General features: G+C 33.2%; 5 protein-coding genes across 8 annotated transcripts in view; 3 read left to right on the top strand and 2 right to left on the bottom strand.

The window, feature by feature from the left end:
- Positions 1-222: 222 nt before the first annotated feature.
- Positions 223-5,113, top strand: LOC143144509 (fidgetin-like protein 1). 2 transcript variants are annotated; one of them, XM_076306992.1, is made up of 4 exons: positions 223-713; positions 1,076-2,693; positions 2,929-3,108; positions 3,182-5,113. In XM_076306992.1, exons 3-4 carry the CDS (start codon positions 2,954-2,956, stop codon positions 5,001-5,003), a joined length of 1,977 nt encoding a protein of 658 aa, XP_076163107.1. In that variant the 5' UTR covers positions 223-713; positions 1,076-2,693; positions 2,929-2,953; the 3' UTR covers positions 5,004-5,113. The 2 variants fall into 2 exon arrangements, with proteins under 2 accessions (XP_076163107.1, XP_076163106.1); XM_076306991.1 differs by lacking the exons at positions 223-713; positions 1,076-2,693 and having other exon boundaries at positions 2,797-3,108.
- LOC143144513 (uncharacterized) lies at positions 5,075-7,656 on the bottom strand. 2 transcript variants are annotated; one of them, XM_076307006.1, is made up of 9 exons: positions 7,525-7,587; positions 6,920-7,448; positions 6,495-6,747; positions 6,298-6,426; positions 6,131-6,233; positions 5,931-6,054; positions 5,673-5,823; positions 5,478-5,606; positions 5,075-5,395 (listed from the first exon to the last, which is right to left on the bottom strand). In XM_076307006.1, exons 2-9 carry the CDS (start codon positions 7,037-7,039, stop codon positions 5,220-5,222), a joined length of 1,185 nt encoding a protein of 394 aa, XP_076163121.1. In that variant the 5' UTR covers positions 7,040-7,448; positions 7,525-7,587; the 3' UTR covers positions 5,075-5,219. The 2 variants fall into 2 exon arrangements, with proteins under 2 accessions (XP_076163121.1, XP_076163120.1); XM_076307005.1 differs by having other exon boundaries at positions 6,920-7,656.
- Positions 7,209-12,223, top strand: Art3 (arginine methyltransferase 3). The gene is made up of 8 exons (XM_076306994.1): positions 7,209-7,669; positions 7,946-8,299; positions 8,359-8,528; positions 8,597-8,755; positions 8,819-9,006; positions 9,185-9,411; positions 9,564-9,923; positions 10,004-12,223. Exons 1-8 carry the CDS (start codon positions 7,630-7,632, stop codon positions 10,111-10,113), a joined length of 1,608 nt encoding a protein of 535 aa, XP_076163109.1. The 5' UTR covers positions 7,209-7,629; the 3' UTR covers positions 10,114-12,223.
- On the bottom strand, positions 10,645-16,071 carry LOC143144515 (uncharacterized). Of its 2 annotated transcripts, none has more exons than XM_076307011.1 (7): positions 15,791-16,071; positions 13,805-13,937; positions 13,040-13,297; positions 12,747-12,818; positions 12,593-12,673; positions 12,327-12,522; positions 10,645-12,198 (listed from the first exon to the last, which is right to left on the bottom strand). In XM_076307011.1, exons 1-7 carry the CDS (start codon positions 15,830-15,832, stop codon positions 12,087-12,089), a joined length of 894 nt encoding a protein of 297 aa, XP_076163126.1. In that variant the 5' UTR covers positions 15,833-16,071; the 3' UTR covers positions 10,645-12,086. The 2 variants fall into 2 exon arrangements, with proteins under 2 accessions (XP_076163126.1, XP_076163127.1); XM_076307012.1 differs by lacking the exon at positions 15,791-16,071 and adding an exon at positions 14,599-15,594.
- Positions 15,674-20,680, top strand: part of Stim (stromal interaction molecule) — a 41,535-nt gene continuing 36,528 nt past the window's right edge. Inside the window, exon 1 of the mRNA XM_076306989.1 lies at positions 15,674-20,525. The gene's annotated coding sequence lies outside the window, so the exon portion shown is untranslated. The remainder of the gene's footprint in view (positions 20,526-20,680) is intronic.

The raw sequence follows: 20,680 nt of genomic DNA on the forward strand, positions 1-20,680 counted from the left end.
ATAATGACCGAGTACAAGGAAAATTGAAACGATAAGAAAAAGTAATCGCGATTGGTGTATGCAGATAAACCCAGATATCGTGTGTCACGTACCCGATTACGAATCAGTTGTGGAATTTCAAGAGGAAACTTCCGCGTATACGTGACGCGATCTATTTACAAACAAACTACTCGTGGAAATCCCATTGGACTTTCGATGTGCAAATAACGTCGTTGAACAGGTGTATTTAAAATATCAATGCTACATAAATATTTGTCTACGTATAATTCGCATTGCTATAAATAACGCCTACGATAATTCACATTCGTATGAGTAACGTTTATGATAATTCGCATTCGTATGAATAACATTTATGATAATTCGCATTCGACGAGTAACGTTCATACGTCTACGTGTAATTCGAGTAACATTTTATACATTTTTCGTTTTGGATATTTAATTAAGGAGCTTGAAATACACGGTTCGAAAGCTGAAAATTCCTCGGGGAAAAATAAATATAAAATGTCGAATATAATTTTTTATACGGAGCTTCCTTTCCGAGACGAGAGATGAAAAACGAGAGATGTTCGATTTAATGAATAGTGCGGTTGGAGTGGGGAGGATCCTCTCGCTCGCGAGTGTCTTTGAGCGGCCAATTAATTCAGCCCCGACCTAGTCGAGCACACGTGTATCCTGCGAATCTTCAAAGTTGATTTTCTCGAAAACTAAGGACGGTACGAAAAATGTCCGTTTACATTTTAGACTTATTTTTGTGTAAAGAATCATCCCTTGGTCCACGAATTGCGTCGTATGTTGTATTTAGCTCATTTCGTTGTTAAACCGCGTATTAAAGTAATTTAAGAATTCGCGAATTGAAGTAGAAAACTTGTAATTAAAATATACGAATAATTGAAATAGTTATATATATTTATTTAAACGAACGTTAGAATATTTATTTAAAATAAATGTTGCATTCAATTGTTCGTTACATACGTTAACGTCTTGTGAAATTATAACGAAATTGATAATTATATTTCGATCGAAAACGATTGAAATTTCTATACGATTGCTTCATAGTTATATTGCGTTTTCTCAGACGCAAGGAATGGGAAAATTGTTTCGAAGAATTGGAAAGAATCGTGACGTTGTGCGCTTAATCATAATTGGGCTCTCAACGAGATAAAGATGATGCATCTGGTGTCTGTGCACGAACAAAGAGAAGATAGTTCTTCGTAACGACAAGTCTGTATTATTATTGAACCTGATATTGCACACGCGGCAGAGATAATCACGCGAATCGTCGAGAACCAGGAAAAAGAGTTGACAAGAGTTCATTTCGTAATGTAATCTATTGTAATTCCCCGGTCAGTATGAAAATACTGAGTCTTCTATCGGACTACTGTTTACGGATAAATTGATCTCGCGACTTTCCTTAAACAGAATTCAACTCGAATCGAATTAAAACTACCTTCCACTTCTCTTATTGTATCTCTGGAAAAGCATCAATTTAAGTAATGATTAACGAAACTAACATTATCTGATTAAATGCTTCTATTCTGAAAAATGATTATCTACATGAGTACCACCCACCTACGGGGAGCAAATTGACGTGCATAATTGTTACAAATCACAGATATTTGTAAAATTAGTTGATTATGGAAGATATTAATATATCGATCTTGATTGTTATCGTTAATTAAATTTCTTCGAAAAGTATTATTGTTATTCGTGATAACTTCTTGAGATACAATTAGTTATACGTCAACGTATAATAATTATTATTAATGACCATTTTTTTTTTCTATCGAGTTTATTAAGAAAAGTTGTCGGTACTGATTTTTGCCGATTTTAACCCTACGACCCCAGTTGGTATACCTGGTGGCCTTTACTCGTAGCAACCTCCTAGCAAACTATTCTATAGAATAGTTTCTTAAATGTAAAAATAACTATAATATTGTAACATAGAAACCTGTGAAGCAAAAAATTATGAGGCAAAAAAAGGAATATTAAAATTCCAAGTGTTGGTCGATGAATGAGTATTCTTAGTTTCATGTTCCTAGAATATTTAAAATTTCATCCTTGAGAATGATAGCAATTGTTACAATATTTTCTGAGACTGAGAGGTTTGATGAAATCATAAAGGATTCATAGAAACGAGTTTTCTACATTTACTACCTTTACCGACGTAGATGGTTCAATTGAACATAGTTCCCACCATAATCATTTTTAAATAAAGAGGTCACTTTAAAACTTTTGATTTTATGAGATCGGTATTTCAGATCGTATGACATCAACTCTCGTAAAACGAAACGTATATTTTATTTTTCTTCTGTGGTCAAACTATGGATGTCTGAAAATGAAACTGAAAATTAGATTCGTAAGAAAAATAAATTATTATTGTATTGATTTTGGAAAATTAGTGGTGCTCTGAAGCGGCGAAACCGGAAACTATTTCGCTACAAGCTTGGGTTATTTGCCGTTGATGGTGCTTTACAAAGATTTGGAGTATTTAAATCTATTTACCTTTTGATAGTTGTAGCATTTCACACTTTGTGTAACTTGTTTGTAAATATGAATTATTATAAACTAGTATTGTCTATTTTATGTATATAAAAACTTTAAAGTAATTCTAAGCATTTATTTTATCATTTATCTTTAATCAACGACCAAAAGATGTAACGGATTCCAAGTGATATTATATTATCATTCACGATGTAGGTATGATTAATAATAAATATAATAATGTAACTGAAATGTATATTAATATTTAAAATATTTCAAACTTCGATTAAATTAGAGCTCTAAAATTCGATATGATTTGCTTGCCTTTAAATTATTAGTTTAAAATTGTTATTTTCATAAATTATCAAACAGGGTCTTTAATTGCATTCCTTCTATAAGAAAGATTTATTTTATTATGAATATTTTACCTGAAATGTACATGCTTAGAGTAGAGTTCTTGTTCAAAACAAATATGGCCACTACCGATCCATCAATTGATAAAGAGAAAAGTAATTTCTTAGCAGCGTATCATATTTTAAAATTCTCACAAGCTAACAAAGATGATACAGAGGTGGTAGACATTGAACGCAGGTGCCTTGCTGTTAAATATTTAACTGCAAAACGATTGTAAGTTTCATAATTCATATATCTTCAAATAATATGTAACAAAATAAATATATACATAAATCTTATTTTATAGTGAATCAGAAGATATGGCAGCTTGCTTGCTTCGAAAAAGCTTAGAAGATTATCAAAATCTAATGGAAAACAAAAATGGTGTAAATAATTATTGGAAGCAATTTAAAGCACAAACATTGAAGATTAATAATAATCCACAAATGTGGAAGTCTGGTTTGCACGATATAGATACAGCACTTAATTTTATAAAATCTTTACCTTGTCAAGATGACAATACAGTACCATGTCATGGAAGAGTTTTTAATGATAGGCATATTGAAAATATTATAAATACGTGGAAAAACAAAGAATCCTCTGTACGAAATAGGAAAATCAGAGTTCAAGTAAAATCAAATCTAAGTCAGGATTTGAATATAGACGATAAAGGAAAGCGTAAAGATAATATTCAATATGAAGTGGAGCAGCAGTCTTCCTCCTCATCAAGTAATTCTATGGATGAATCCAATAGTATGCAAAGAAATTATACTAAAAACCAGGTGCCCAAGTCTTACCCAGTAAGTCAAGAATATCAGTATTTTGCACAACAAAGAACTGTTAAATTTGAACCTAAGGTACAGTCTAAATTTGTAAAAGAAGACTCATTTAACATGGCTAAAAATAGTCATGAACCACCGAACATTTATAGAAATAATACAAAATTAAATTCACAAGTTCTTATTCAGAAAAGTGATGAAGATTCTGAATTACCTAAAGCTAAGTTAAACTACTTTAAGACTGCCAGAGATGAATTAAGTGTACAGCAGACCAAAGCTAACAGACCAGCACAAAAAAAGACTTTAGGTGGTAAAGGATCAATTAATTCCCAATTTATTTGTCCATTTAAACGAGAAAAGGAAAAAGCAATGCATGGTCAAGACAATATGTATAACAGTGAAACTGATACAATGGAAATAGAGGATGAAAGACTAAAAAACATAGAACCTAAAATGATTGAATTAATCAGGAATGAAATAATGGATTCTAAGACTACCACCTCTTGGGACGATATAGCTGGCTTACAATATGCAAAGAAAATCATTAAAGAAGTAGTTGTATATCCCATGTTGAGACCTGATATTTTTACTGGTTTACGTAGGCCACCTAAAGGCATTTTATTATTTGGACCTCCAGGTACTGGAAAAACGCTTATAGGAAAGTGTATAGCTTCACAGAGCAAATCTACATTCTTTTCAATATCTGCGAGCTCTTTGACTTCAAAATGGATAGGAGAAGGGGAAAAAATGGTCAGAGCATTATTTGCTGTTGCTAGAGTTTATCAACCATCGGTTATTTTTGTAGATGAAATAGACTCTTTACTCACTCAGAGATCCGAAACCGAACATGAAAGTTCTAGGAGATTAAAAACTGAATTCTTAGTACAATTAGATGGAGCTGCAACTGCAGAGGAAGATCGTATTTTAATTGTAGGAGCGACAAATAGACCGCACGAACTAGACGAAGCAGCGCGCAGACGACTAGTTAAACGACTCTACATTCCCCTTCCAGAATTTGAAGCTCGTAAACAAATCATAAATAATTTATTACTAACAATTCCACACAATCTTACCGAAGAAGATGTTAATAATGTAGCTCAACAATCAAAAGGGTATTCAGGGGCAGATATGTCCAATCTATGCAAAGAAGCAAGCATGGGACCAATTAGAAGTATTTCATTCAGTCAATTAGAAAATATCCGAAAGGAAGATGTCAGACAGGTAACAATTGATGACTTTAAAGAAGCACTAATACATGTACGTCCTAGCGTATCTGAATCTAGTTTAATAGCTTATGTTGAGTGGGATGCTATATATGGAACTGGAACAGCGCAAAATTATAAAGTATAATACAAAATGCCAGTGAAATCACAGAGAAATAACTTACATGTTTCATTGTTATCATTGTGTTAAATATTACAATGTATTTTTGTAACTTCTACAATAAATAAATTTATTTGAATTTTATTAATACAAAATTTATTTTCCTACAAATGAAATTTTATGTAGAAAACTATACCACTTAAGATTAGATGGTTCATAAATATGTTAAATTGAAGACAAATATTAAATAAACTTAACAATGTAAATTTTTTTTTCATAAGTAACAATTAAAAATTCTTCAATGTGAACAACTATATTCAGTGATATAACAGCTGTAGATTCGAAAATTAATTTTTTAGAGTCAATAGTATTAAAATTTATTGTATCAAAATCATTTATATAATATATATGAACATTTCCTGAAAATAATAAATAATAATTAGCGCATCTTGCAATAGACTTAATTTGTACAAAAGTCATTATTACAAGATAATTAATTACCTGAATCTAAACCTAAAATAAGTACATGAGCATACACCAAAACTGCAGTTGGAGTACCATGTAAAATTGGCAGTAGATTGTGCATTTTCCATTCTTCGTTTTGTGTCAAAAAACCTAGATATCCATTATCTAAAATCATAAAATATTTTATTAATTTTGTGTGCTAACAAATTTGTTTAATAAATGTTCCTTTACCTGTGATACAAACTACTATATTTGGTTTAAATATATAGTATTGACGAATTTTTATATTTGGCAATTGGACACGTGTCCAACATACATAATTCTTTTTGTTTGTGTCCAACTTTAAGTGTGCAAAGACCCCATCCTCCGTATAAAATAGTACCTTTGTTATAATATTTTAACATTTTAAATAAAAAATCTATTGAATTAAATTTAAATATTTTTATTAATGTAATTATTTTAATTTCTACATAATTGCAGAAATATTACCGTATTGTTATCTGCACCAATAGCAACAATATTATTTGTATTAAACTCATATCTTGTTCTTGGCATTGATCCTCCAATGATTATGATATTATGCATGGCAATATAACAATAACTGTAGCTTGTACTATTAAATATTTAATATTTAGTAATGGCTAGAATAATTACTTTATGCCTACTATTTCATATTCTTTAAATCATACCAAATTAGTTTTCCATGTGTTTTATCAATTAGTTTCTTTGACTTAATATCCCAAAAGCTTATGTGATTATATATAGAGCATGATATACAGACAATACTTGTTTCTATAAAATGCAAATTGTTAGTTGAAAATTTTTAATAAAATCAATTGTTAAAAAATATAAATACCATCTCTAATAAATTGTATGCTATGTACATATTCCATGTGATCAGCTATATATATAAAGTCTTTATATAATCTGCTAACGTCATAAAAATATATATATCCCTTACTTGTTCCAATGGCTAATATATTTTCTGTAAAAAAAATTTATTTTAAGCAATAAATATAATCTTACATATCGTACACAAATACACACTGTTACCTGTAGTATCTACACATGTAATAATTTCTGAAGGACTCTGTTTCAATAATGGTTCAATACATTTATTTTGCGTATACCATTTCGTTATATTTTTACATTTAATCCATAGTTTGTACATTGCCATCCACATTGCAGCATCATAGTTCTTATGGAATTCAGTATAAAACTTCTTTGGATTTAGTGTCTCCGACAAGGTACTCCATAAATGTTGTGGTATTTCTCTTTTACATATTTTATACCAGTGATCATTTTCCTATGATTAAATAATATATGTTAAATAATCAAAAATTTTTATTTGTTTGTTTAGTCATCTAAGTTACAGAATATCATGCTTTCTATTTACATCCAATAGTAACATAAGCTACATTTAAATCAATTAAAAATTACTTGTAAAAATTTGATGTTAAAGACAGTATGCAACATACCTTTAAGATCTTATTGATAATTTTATTCCAATCCTTACAAACTATTTTCAATTTTGTAAGCACCGCTGGATCGGCATATAAAAATATATGTTCCCATATTTCGAGAGGCAAATAATACATTATCGTATTATGATTACTACAGATTAAATCTTACGAAACGATTGTACCGCAATATGTAATTACGTATATTACCGGTTAATTTTACGTTATTTACATACGTAGATTTCTATTTGTTACCATCAACTTCATCAAATTCGTTTACAATTCAAATTACGGTTCGTGTAAAGTAATCGTATAACATCTTTTTTAAACTGTTTTTAACTTCATTCATAATTCTCAAAGAAATATAAGTAATATAAGATCTCGGCCGTGTAAAGAATGGTAAGCGGCAGAACGGTACGCGACGAAGTAGGAACCAGTACGCAATGTCAGCCAAAAAACATAGATAAAAAAAAGCTTTAAAAGGTCAAGTGCTCTCAGGTGCAGAGTAGAATCAATAAATATTAAATTCTAGTTTAAGGAGGACCACCTACACAAACAAAAGGGTCTTTTATTGACTTGTACCGCGAGGTGATACAGAACATTAGGCAAGAGGCTTTCCTTACTTCTGCACGTGTACGAATGAGTCGAACTGTCGAAGAAATACGGATCTCTAACCTTGACAAAATTTAAGCGCTCCTATCTGAATATCAATAACCATTAATCATTACATGTTATTTGGATCAATTAGTTACAAAATGACAGAGCAAGGTATGAATTAAATTTTTTTTCTTTCGTTCTCAAAAGTTAATGTAAAACGTTAACATTGGAATCTTCAAATAGATATCATTGGTTTCTGATATTTTTTGGAATTTTCAAGCAGTTGTCACTTAAAAATCACTTAAAAAATGTCTTTAGTATTTAATAACAGATTGAAAAATTTTTTGAACAGTAAAATAAATATAGTCCTTTTGTTAATTTTTTATTTTAACGTGATTCTTTTAATATTAGGTATGCTGTTATATTGTAATTCCTTTTATTCTTTAGCCATTCCATTAAGAACTGACTATGAGTGTGAAATGGATGGAAGAAGCGACGATGACAGTGGAGATGATTGGGACGAAATGACAGGGGATTTTGAAACTATACCATGCCTTTTCTGTAATGAAATTACAAACAACTTTTCCATGGCACTAGAGCATCTTGTGGCATTGCATAGATTTGATTTAAAAAATTTTGTAACAAGACATTCTCTGGACAGTTATTCTTATATTAAATTAATTAATTTTATTCGACATAAAAATGTTTTACCTGACCAATTAAATGCATTAAATATAAAAACTTGGGAGAGTGATGAGTATTTAAGGCCTATTATAGAAGACGATCCTTGGTTGATGTTTGGTAAGTATAATTAATCTTTTCTAAATTAATAAGTTAATTCAATGTTTATACATTTATAGATATCGAGGATTTAGAAGAGAAAACAACAAAGCCTATAGCGTATACTGTAAATTCAGAGAATGGCTGTGTTACATTATCCGAAGCACATTTTGCAGAATTGCAAAGGACAATACAAACTCTTCGAGCACAATTAGAGCAACGCGAATTAGCATGTTTCATGGCAAAACAGGTATTTTTGCAGACATTTTAACATTTGTAAAACAGATAACAAATATATCTAATAGTATTAACCCTTAGCAAATAGATGAAATGTCAGAAAAAACACGAAAGCTGGTACTGGATGATGATTTAGATGAAAACAACAGTATTAGTTCTTCTGGTAATTCTAATTGTAATGTTGACAAAGGCTATTTTAATACGTACAGTCATTTTGCTATACATCATGAGATGTTAACAGTAAGTAAACCACTTTTACTTTAAGTCAAAGTTAATAACTATATAAGTGTTATCTTTTTCCAGGACAAAGTACGAACAGAAAGTTATCGTGATGCATTGCTAACAAATGCAAATAGATTTAGTAACTCTGTAGTGCTAGATGTTGGTTGTGGAACTGGTATTCTATCAATGTTTGCAGCAAAAACTGGATGCCGCAAAGTTATCAGTGTTGATCAATCCGATGTAATATATCATGCTATTGATATAGTGAGGTACATGAATTTAATTAAATATTTTTTTTTAACTATACAAACGTTAACAAGCCAATCCATTTCCCTACTATTGAATTAAAATGGATATTGTTTGAAGCTACATAAAAATTTTAATTATAAAGCATGATACTTTATCTATTTTTGTATACCTAATAAAATCCTTTCTAACATGCTATAGAGAAAACAATTTAAGTGATATTATCACTTTAAAAAAAGGTCGCCTTGAAGACATTAATCTCGATGAAGAAAAAGTAGATGCAATTGTATCTGAATGGATGGGTTATTTTCTCTTGTACGAAGGTATGCTGGACACAATCATATATGCTAGGGATCATTACTTGACACCCGATGGAATACTTCTTCCCAATAGATGCACACTCAATATTGTTGGAAGTGGAGATACTAGTACGTACTGTTTGTACAATTGCCTTGATAGGCAATCTTTTCAGTACATTTGTAATAATATAAACAAGTTTTTATGAAACTAGTGTATATTCACAAAATTATTATTAAATGATAAAACTTATAAAAACATTATGTTCATCTTTATTTTACAGGAAGATACGTTGAACTTATCGATTATTGGTCAAATGTGTATGGTTTTAAAATGAGTTGTATGAAAGCAGAAGTTGTGCGTGAGCCTAACATTGAAATTTCTGTTGCCGATGAATTAATAACGAGTACAGTAGAAATTCAAGCGTTCGATTTATATAAAGTAACGACGGATTGCGTGAATTTTGCATCGTCTTTTGAATTAAAAGTAAAAAAGACTGGATCTTTAACTGCAATTGTTGGCTTTTTTGATATCTTCTTTGATTTGGACAATCCAGTTCATTTCAGTACAGGACCGCACTCGCCCCCAACGCATTGGAAGCAAACAGTATTTTCGTTAAGTGAGCCAATTAGCATTACTGAAGGTATATTAAATAAGAAATTAATTTAATTGAAAATTTAAACGTGTAAAGTTAGAAAATAATTAAAACCATCTTTTTTGTAGGTGAGGTCTTAACCGGTAAAATAATTTGTCGCAGACACATCAGGAACATCCGAGGGCTTATTATTACAATTCATATTAAAAATACCAGCCAAGTTTATTATTTAGAATAAGTTTTCAATGCTCGCTTCGAAATTTACATGATAAATATAAGTGCCAAACACAAAAAAACATAGGGTCCAGAACAGCTTGTTGGTCATAACATTGTTAATGACTATCATTAAAGATTACGGTAAGTGAAATGTGGCTAAAGGAATTTAGCATAGCAACATCTTGTATTCATATTTTTTAAAATATTACGCTTTACATTTTGAAGCCCCTTAAGAATAGAAATCACGTAATCTCGCGTACACTGAAAGCTCGTATTTTATTCCTGCAATGAAAATAGAATATAAACGAATGATCTTTATAAGATTTTTTTCTATTTTATTTTATGGTATTTTTCGTTACCAAAGATAACACCGATTATTTCCGTAAGTTATTTTACATAAACATAACATACATTTTTTCCACAATGCCGTCACGAGTAACTTGTACTTCACGATAGTGGTTGTTTACGATTTGTGCCTTTCGATAGTCATTAAATTTACATTTGTAATTAAGCTAAAAGTTAAATGTTCCAGGAAAATTAGGTACTTCCAAGAAAAGTGGCGATAGTATTTTATTTTACAGTTTCGTCGAATTATGTAAGAAGAGTTATTGCGATAGTAGTAAACAAATGTTTAAGTACGTTGCCGGTTGCATGAATACTTAATTGATTTGGATAATGGCAGTCGAACATTCATGGCAAATTACTGAGTAAAATATGTTTATATGAAATAATGGCCTTTAGCGGTCACATTAACTGGACGAGGACATGTGAAAATATTCACATGTTAGTTTTACAATTTGCAGTCGTTTCAATATACATATTGCAAAACTGAGTCACGTACGAAGTGCAGTCGGTATTTTCATTACGCTCTTACTATACAAGCAACGATAATCAAGTTCGCTCAAATTAAACGCAATCCAGCAGTCTTAAGTATCTTCAACAAATCAATTTAAAAAAAATTATGCATGCTTTTAACTCGTATATCTTTCCGACCACGATATTATGTATCTTAAATTACAATATTTAAACTTGTTAACAAATAATTGAATCACTCGAAATTTGAATAGAAATATCTTTGCAAGCTTTTTTGCATGTGCTATTGTAGAATAAGTAAGTATCCAGTTATTCATACTTTAACTGTTAATTAGGGTTCATTACTATAATACATATTAAATCTGATATTCCATCTTCCATAGTTTGTAAACAAACGATACAAAGTTCAACTATTCTTTCTCGAGACGTTTAAGATAAGATTCTTCTAGAGACAAACGAAATTATACTGTACCGTTTGTTATTTATAATGTAATTTAGTTCCCTCTTTTAATATTGACCATTAGTCAAGGGTCAATTTAAAAGGTACTCATGCTTCCAAGTTAAGGTACATAACACAACTCTGTGATATAAAAAAAGAATAAGTAATAGCAAATTTATTTGATTGTAAGTCACGAGAATTATTGCCTTTCTTGATTATATGTATACTTTTACATAAGTAAACGATCTATTATGCTTAAAATTATATACACTGTGAAAACCTTATATAAAACTAAAGCAATTCTCACTCATATTTCGCTTCCACTTATTTTCATAGACTCAGTCATGCATACAAAGATATGAAAAATCTTGACATTTTTGTTCATTCATACTGTCTTTATATTATTTACATCTAGTCAGTGTATATCACGTATAATACTAGATCTGTTCTTAGTCTTTTAAAACTCTTAATCGAGCCAACGTTTAACACTTTTTTTCCCATTATCAAAATACTTTCAATATTTTTTCATTATCAAAACATTAATCGTTCGCTACTCTAATGATAAAATGCATCGATAAAAATGATGATCAACATTCTTCCTTTCTTGTACAACTTCCAGAAGCATTCCGCGCGTGGAATTTATCAATCGCAATTATTATTTTCATTGTCTATACAATTTTTACAAGTACTGAAACTTCAAAGGAATCTGTATAGAGCCCTGGAAGTCCTTAATGATAAGTAAATTAATGTCGGAAATTCGGATTGTCAGTCTGCCAGCCCTTTGCATTAGGTCCAAATTGATACACCAATCTTCGGCCAAGTACAGGAAGAAAGATTTTACTTTTGTAATAATACCTGAAAGAATAGACATTTAGGCGTACTGATAATAAAAACGTATTAATTATTAAATTAAGCACAAATATAAATAAGGGAAGTTCCATAATACTTTATATGTATTTTTCGTTAACTTATTTATTAATTACCTCATGGCTCGACTCAATTTCTCATATGTCATTTTTGTGTTTCCTTTCCGCGAGCCCCATCGTTTTGCGACTTCGTCACTTTTAACGAATCGAAATTTTGCTTGTGAATAATCTTCCCAGCAGATTAAACTGGGACACGTTTCTCGATTACGTAATAAATCCCTAATAAATTCCCAAAGCTTACCCTGGCTGGTGGCTAGACACAGAATTATATAACGTTATTTAAATTTATTTAAAGAAATATTTCTTTTTTTTTTTATACTCACAGTTTTTCTTAGCCTTTAAAACCCTTGGCCTACCCGGCGGCCGTTTGGTGGATACTTCAATACTGTTGTCCGATTCTGCATCTACAAAAATACAAAATTAAATACATACAAATTTCCATTAGACGCAATTGAAATCCAAAGGACTCACTACTACCTGATGCGTTATTGGAATTGATCCGCGCATATTCATCTTCGGAATGAGGGTGGATGGTATCGAACGGTGGAACTGTAATCAAAGTTATTCATTTCTTTCTATTGTAAATTTCGTCTATAGGAGTGTATTAAAATATTGTATACAACTGTATAATCCGGACACTGAGAATGGTCGTTTCTAGTAAAAATCGAGAAGGAGTAAGAGAAATAACATTCCATAGTTAATCCGATATTTATTGAATGGATGGTCTACTACACTCGTTATCAGTGTTTCACATAGTAGCAGTTACATACGCAGATTCGAGATATGCTGAGAGTGGAGTAGGTCATAGAGTCGATCTCCGTATATGGGATCGTGATTGATAAAATCGTTTCTCGTGAAGGTGACCAGTTCGTTTCCTGGCACTGCGAGACTGTGCTGAATCAAACTGTACGGTTGCCCGATGTAAGACGCCGCAGACATTAACCAATTTATTGTCTCCTCCTGACACCAGTTTCTTATAGGTTTATCCGACCATCCAGTACCGTCGATCGCATCATTGTTCTCGTCACCTATTGAATACACGATATTATGATAAAATTAACGTGCCCCGAGCTACGTGTTGCATGAAAATTAAAACGATGATTTATAAGAGAATGGGAAATCTATTAGAACTCGTAGCTTACGTAGCGCTCGGGTAAATACAAGCGAATCGAAGTTGATTATAATATTCAGTCGAAGTTGGGTTTACTCGAACGCTTCGAATACCTCGAAAGAATCGATATGTTCGACTATTTCGAGTACATCTCGATTATCCGATCCGTTCTTGTACTTCAAGTATCACAATTATTCGATCTATCTAGAATTTCGATTACTGAATTTTATGCAAACGGATCGCAGTTTTGAAAGTTGTTCGGATTATTCGGTATTCGAGTTTCAAGTATTCGGACAGTGCTATCGAAGCCACGCTTGAAAAACTTGTACTATCTTGTAGTATATTAACATAACGTTATCGTTGCAAGTATCATTAAATGATTTAGCAATATTGATACGCGTTGAGAAACATTTTTCGAGCCTACCGAAGCTACATTTTTTCCGACTCGGTTCGTAACTGCGCGTCGTCAGTGCATTGCTTTTTCTCGTTACCAAAGAATCCATGTCCAATAAAAAGTGATCGTCGTCGTTGTTGAGATTAGTGAACGATGGGTACACCTGCAACCGAAACGTATCGTATGACAAACAAATCCGAAACGAAGTCAGGTTTCTACGTTAATGACCTTGTCAAAGTCTTCAAACGTCTATCCCCCTTTTAGCACGACAAAGAAAAACGAGATCGTTGTAATCTTGTTTACGAGCGTTTGTATGCGCATAATAGAGCTGTATTTACGTCGTGATTATAAGTGGAATATCTACACGGAATAGGTATTGGCAATTTGCAATAAACAACCGTAGACCGTTCTTTCTTTCGAATGTTATTATCCTTTTTTTCTTTTTTTTTCCAAGTACTACGTGCCTTTAGGCGTTTCAAACGAAGTTGAGTGTATACAGCAAATGATAGTGACATAATTGACTGTGGAATTAACACACACAGGTTACTTAATAAACAATTAAATGTTAACAAATTCAGCTCTCGTACCGTTGTTATCATAGTCAGCGTTTTTTTTTTCATTTAGCACTTAAATATCGAATAAATTGCGGTATAATCAGAAGAATAAATTGTTGAAGTCATCGTTTCAACGCTAACACACGACGTGCATTGTTAACATTGAAATTAACGTGTAATTCATTAACATATTCTGTGTTTCTCTTAAACTTTGACGTGGGAAAAATTACAATATAACGAATAAATTTTTACGATGCAATGTCAACTTACCAGCGCATAACTAACATTGCAATCTGATATTCTTCGTATTGAATTCGCGTACTGATATCGTTATGATATATTGAAACACGTCAAAGTATCGATAGAGTCGTTTTACGTGTAAACGCGCTTATTTTGACGCAGTAGTGGTACTACTGAAATCTGGAACTGCCCGAAGCAGTTGAATCATTTTTTTTTCCTTGCACAAAAAATGCTAGTAAATTCCATGTTAGTTCCATCGTGTTCGCATAATGCCGTATCGTACGATGCGATTAAAACGATACTTCGTGAAATATTATTTCACCCTGCGGAATTAGATGACAGCTTATTATCGTGTAAGTACTCAAAAATATTGTAAACTGAATCAGTTGTATCTCAGAAATCGTTTCGCGCAATCTGCAAGTGTACTCGTTTTACGCAGCAACGTAGACGTTCGTGCGACCCAAACGCTCGAATTATCATACCTTCCACTGTTGTTATTTGACGTAAAAATATATTTCGGTCAAAATAGCATCACGGCGAAATGAAACGGACGACTTTTCGGTGTTCGTTGTTTAAAAGATTTGTTACCACGTGTTTTCACAAGTACTCTTTACTTTATAACCCAATAAAATTTAAACATCTTAACCGATCTACTCGCGAGTTTTAAACAGGAAGAAGTTAAGGGCAGTCCTTAATGTACTGATTTACGTATTCTGCGTTAAAAGTTTTCAGTTTCGCTTCTACAATTCAAGAAACATAGCGAATTCTTAATATATTCAATGCTATACGTAACGCGAGTTTTCCATTAAATCTTGAAAAGTGATTGAAAATTAAAATTCAAACGTCAATTTACACGAAACTATGGATTTATCGTATTCTCTATTGGATCCGTGTACGGTTTTCCTTTATCCATGTACCAACTGATAAAACATCGCTAGTTTCTTAGAAAGTTTATTATGGCGCGCTAACAACGTACGCGACAGGGCAATGAATATAAAAATTCTTCGACGAAAGTGCGTGAAACTATACCAATAATGGTATGCGTTTCGCGTTGAATTATAAAATTAAACTAATGAATGCGATCGAGGGAAAATGATACGAACCGTGTATCGTTTACGATGCAAAACTAACCGAACTGTTATCGGTTCGAGCAACGCGTGCAATAAAACTAAACCGCTCGGTTAAGTAAATAAACAAGTTTCCCGCTTTGATTACAACTTACCTCCGGCAAGTCGGTTCTTTCGTAACTGTCAAACGGATCCATTTTTCAGTTTCACTTGGTCTTCGAAAAGAATGAATAACGCGTACTAAATATAGCGTTCTGTTCGAAACGTTATCGCGATCACCAAACGTGTGTGTCATGCAGCGACAACACGTATCTCATCACTGTCTCGGACAATGCGCCACGGAAGTCCTCAGAAAAGCGACGACGTCGCGACGGTGTCGCACAGCGCGATACTGATCGCCGGTCGTCGGAATGTCTCTGACGAAGCACGGGGTCGGCGGTTCGGCACAGCGGTGACGCGAAAGACGTCAGCGGGAGAACCACGGGGACGGACACCGCGGAAGAGCAGGTTTCAACGGGGATTTCCCGCTCTTCGGAACCGGCCAATCACCAACAACGCAGACCACGATTGCTGACGCAATAATTGCGGATACGCTCCATTGGCGGCGGTCTCCGCGATCCGGAACGCGAGGTGCGAATCGAAAACAGCGATATCGACACAACCTAACCCAAATATCTCAAAGGGGTAATTCTCCACGCTCAAAATTCTAACCTCCAGAGTTCAGGTTAAGTTTACGCGTTTGTTGTTCGTACCGAATGTTTCTTATAATTGTCAATGAATCTTAAAAAGATTCATGATGTCGTTATAAAAATCGTACACAGCGGATGATGAAATTATCATAAACACTTCGAAACTGCTGCTTATTAGAAATTCGATCGAGAATGGAACCGAAAATGGACTTAAGACGATACTTTTGTCTTTTAGAAATATATCGTTGTGTTTTTAGGAATGTTTCACAATTATTTGAAAGTTTTCACAATGTAAAAAAATTAATATTTATTGTATACATATGTGCATGTAGATGCGAAGAGCGGCGTTAACAAATATTTTTTCGAAGGAATACAATTTTCATGATGTATTGCTAATCTTAGTTAATGATCGTTTATTTTGAACACGATTTCGTACAAATGTTTGTACATTCTAGTCTCTAGCACTAACGGAGAAACCTGCATATATCAACGTGTAAGTCGATTTTTCTAACAGTTTCTATTTTCGCTCTAACTTTATTTAATAATTTCTTTATGATAATTAAAGTAACAAGTTCACTTGGAAACGATCACCGCTATCAGTGATTTCTGTCGATTAATCGTATAAAAATCGAATAAATTCTAAATTACTCGATGCATCGCTTGCCCTCGATCTCTTAAAGTCGAGTTTGCGGGTTATCTAGCTCCGATAATATGTAAATCACTTTCGAAATTCGATTTTTTGCTGAAACTTTTATCGGAAACAACAGTTTATAAAATGAGTAACGAAACAAATTCAACGATTCGACGAAGTTGATCGTTGAACTATCGACGACAAATTCCATTGAAACATTTCGGGATCTGTATCAATTTTTCTCCTACAATTTTATCAATAGAAAATATAAATTTCGATCGGTTAATGCAGCCCGACGTTTGACACGCATATCAAAGTTTCCTGGAATGTTGTTACGTTCACGGTAGAATACCCGTTTCGAGCGTTTCATAAATAGAATTCGTAAAAACGTGTAAATTATACCATCGGTTTCTCAAATCGAACGAATTCGATAAATAATATCAATCGATCGTCGATGCGGCTAATTGTTATGTGCGAGCGGACATTTTTCCATTTTTTCCCCGATTTCTCGTAAAACACAACTCGGTGGGGCTCTCCTTATTGGCGACGCCAATGGACTCGTTTATTTATAGTGCGCCACAATGTCTCGACATCGGATTGTAAACACATCAGTGGTACCATGATCTTACGTTTTATTTCATGTTATATCGCTTGATTTTCAATTTATTCCGTTTCCACAGCGGAAAGAACACGAGTCTTTATCATAACCGCAATCCGTGAGACTACTAAAGATTACCAATATGTAGTCGATTCAAGGAACTGTAATCGCCGTCGACCGCATAGAGCTTTGATTTTGTATCGGTTCGCTGATTAGCTGACTATTTCGAAACATAAACAGCTGCGTTATTTTTCCCCGAACGATTCGACGATTAAAGAAAAAAAAGGGGGAAAAAAGGAAGAAATCAGATTGGTTTTACCGACACGTCGGAACGATTCTTGGGTTTTTTTTTTTTCTGTTGCCAATTGTCTAGGAAACGAACGTATTTCACGAATTCGAGAAACAAAAGAGGGAAGGGATCATTACGTGTCCGCGTTCCGTGTTCCTTTTCGTTGACGAAGAATTGAAAAATTCCTGAACAACTTTCGAACCTGTTTTGCCCGCCCGAGATTCATCTTGTTTTTTGGCCACGCTCGTTGTGTGCGCTCGGATGAATCATCGCGCCCTCATAAAAATTAAAATAAAGTCTTATCCGAAATAACAAACAGAATTTTCGCGACCGCTTGCAGGTATAATTTCCAAGGATGCGGAGCAGTGCGTCGCTTGGAGCTGAATTTAAATTTCCAGTCTAATTTTTGCATGTATTCTTTTGATCGTTTATAAACCATGTTCTTGTCGATATCGTTGCGCTTTGCTTCCTGCACTATAACACTACCGGAAACCAGAAAAAAAAAAGATTATACTTTCTGCCCACATTGCCTTGAACATGACTCTTTGTATCTCGGTTTGGTCTACTTCTCCAAAAGACATCGACTATTGTAACTATTTCGGATCCATAACAATCAATTTCGCCACTTGAGTAAAATGTATTTTGTTAAAAAAGAAAAAAAAAAAAAAATTCCAGAAAAGAAATAAACGGACAATGTTTGATCATCACCGACGCATATGTTACGAGACAATTTGTTACAATTATTGCGAATATCCAGAGACATTTATTTGTTTGGCCTTCACGCGAGAATCATTCGAAATTGTAATGTACCACGTTGAGAATCGAACAGAATGTTCCGCAAGAATTGTAAACATAAACTTATAAGTGCTGTCTAACACGTGACCATATTTAATCGGTAACGGAACATCGTCGCCTCACTAATTTCAAGTTTCTTATCCGTATACAATCAGAAAATTACTCCGCGTTGTGCAAAACATAATTGACTTACGAATAAACCTATGCAAATTTCATGGCGCGCGCAAGCAGGTCACTTGGCACCAGTGGTCAGTGTTTTAATCGCATCGTTGTACGACCATGAAATTTATCAAAAGTGTTTATTGTATCGAACTCGTAACCCTCCCCAAGGTATTCAAATTTTTGTATCAATTCTTCCAGTTTCAATCGTAGTACTCGATACAATATATATTATATAAATTAACATTATCATTATTATTTTGTGCGAAGACAGAACGATAATTCTAAGATTACATATACTGTACGTATATCGATGCTTAGGACGATAATGAAGTGCACGTCAATTTATGACAATTCTAAGAAGTGAAAATGTAAATATTGAACATAGTTAATTGCTTTGCAAGGAGTCGAAATAGTTATCGCAGAACATTTCAAGTTTGCGAAAAATGTTCCACTGTTAAAAAAAAAAAAATAAATGACGGCTACGTATCGATCTATTTTGAACACAATGTTTGGGACATTGAAAATCGTATACACGAGAACGCGATCTCGTTCAGGCACACGTAGATTTCGTAAACAAAAGATACATCAATGAAACCTCGAGTTCCTTGAAGTGACATACGCAGAAAGAATGAAAGGAGCAAAGAAGATTAAGAACGAAACGTGATTTCTTTTTTGCGATACGTTACGACAAAGTTTTTATCTGTACAGCGTAGTAACTTGAACGTCTGCGTAATCGAATGTGTTTCGAAACGGGAAAGGTCACTTCGGACTGTCAAACAGGTTCATGATTTTTTTAATGTAGACTAGAATCGAAAGTTTCTAACCAAAACGGTGGTTTACGCGTAATTTCGTGACGAAGGAATCTTCACAATCTTTGATTGAAACTTGTTAAATGTACATCAGAAAATGTTGCAAAATTGTTGAAACATTGATCTTGATTGCGAAATTACAGTTTGTTGATGTCAAACAAACTTGCAGATCCTAAAGAATATCATCGAGTATTTAAGACGTTATTAGCGTATATATCTAACGGAAACGAAGTATTACATTTCTCCTTACGGGGACAGTATATTTTGTCAGCGATTTAGCATTTGTGATCGATAGAACGAACAAAACCAGTTCACCACGCAAGGTGCTTACGTCCAAAGAAATCACATCTGCAAATACAGATACATGATAGCTGCGTGCGCACGAGATCACGTGGAAGCGGGCACTATGAATCATTTACAACGTTTGTTTCGCAACGCGTCGTCGAAAAGACCATAGGCTCTGTTTCCAAGAACATAAAGTATCCTCGGGATGTACCGCTCATTATTGTTCCCGCGGACGTGCTTGTAATTTTCTCAAGCATGCCTAATTTCAGATAAAAATAAACCTCTCGATCGGCCAGCATTCGATTTTCGATTTTTTATTTGAATTTTGCTTATTGGATATTTCAGCGTCGAGTATTTTCATAGTTTCGATATAGAGGTGTAATAATATCATAGTAGTCATAACGAGCATTGTTTCCAAGATTATAGTCAGGCCAAGGTATTCTTTTTGTATCGTCGAATCATATTGGACAGTCTTAAAGCATAATTCCTTCGTATCACTTGTAATTCCTCGGCAAAATCGTTTCAGTTGAAAAGCCAAGATTTTAAAGATTTCGACTCGTTAAAACACGTTCAAAAATTTAAATTAACCGTTTTGTAGCAATTTGGTGCAGTTTACGAAATTTGTTTAACATGTAAGTACATACGTCCATTTTTTTCCACTTCTTTACCACGGTTAGTAAACATCTATGTAGCTGCGAGTCGGGCGTAGCTAATTATTATTTCTAAGAAACGAGAAAGAATTTCCATAACTGATTTTCTTTTTTTTTTGCGAAAAAATTTGATAAAC

This window comes from Ptiloglossa arizonensis, chromosome 3 (genome assembly GCF_051014685.1).
Source record: "Ptiloglossa arizonensis isolate GNS036 chromosome 3, iyPtiAriz1_principal, whole genome shotgun sequence".
NCBI classification, from domain to species: Eukaryota; Metazoa; Arthropoda; class Insecta; order Hymenoptera; family Colletidae; genus Ptiloglossa; species Ptiloglossa arizonensis.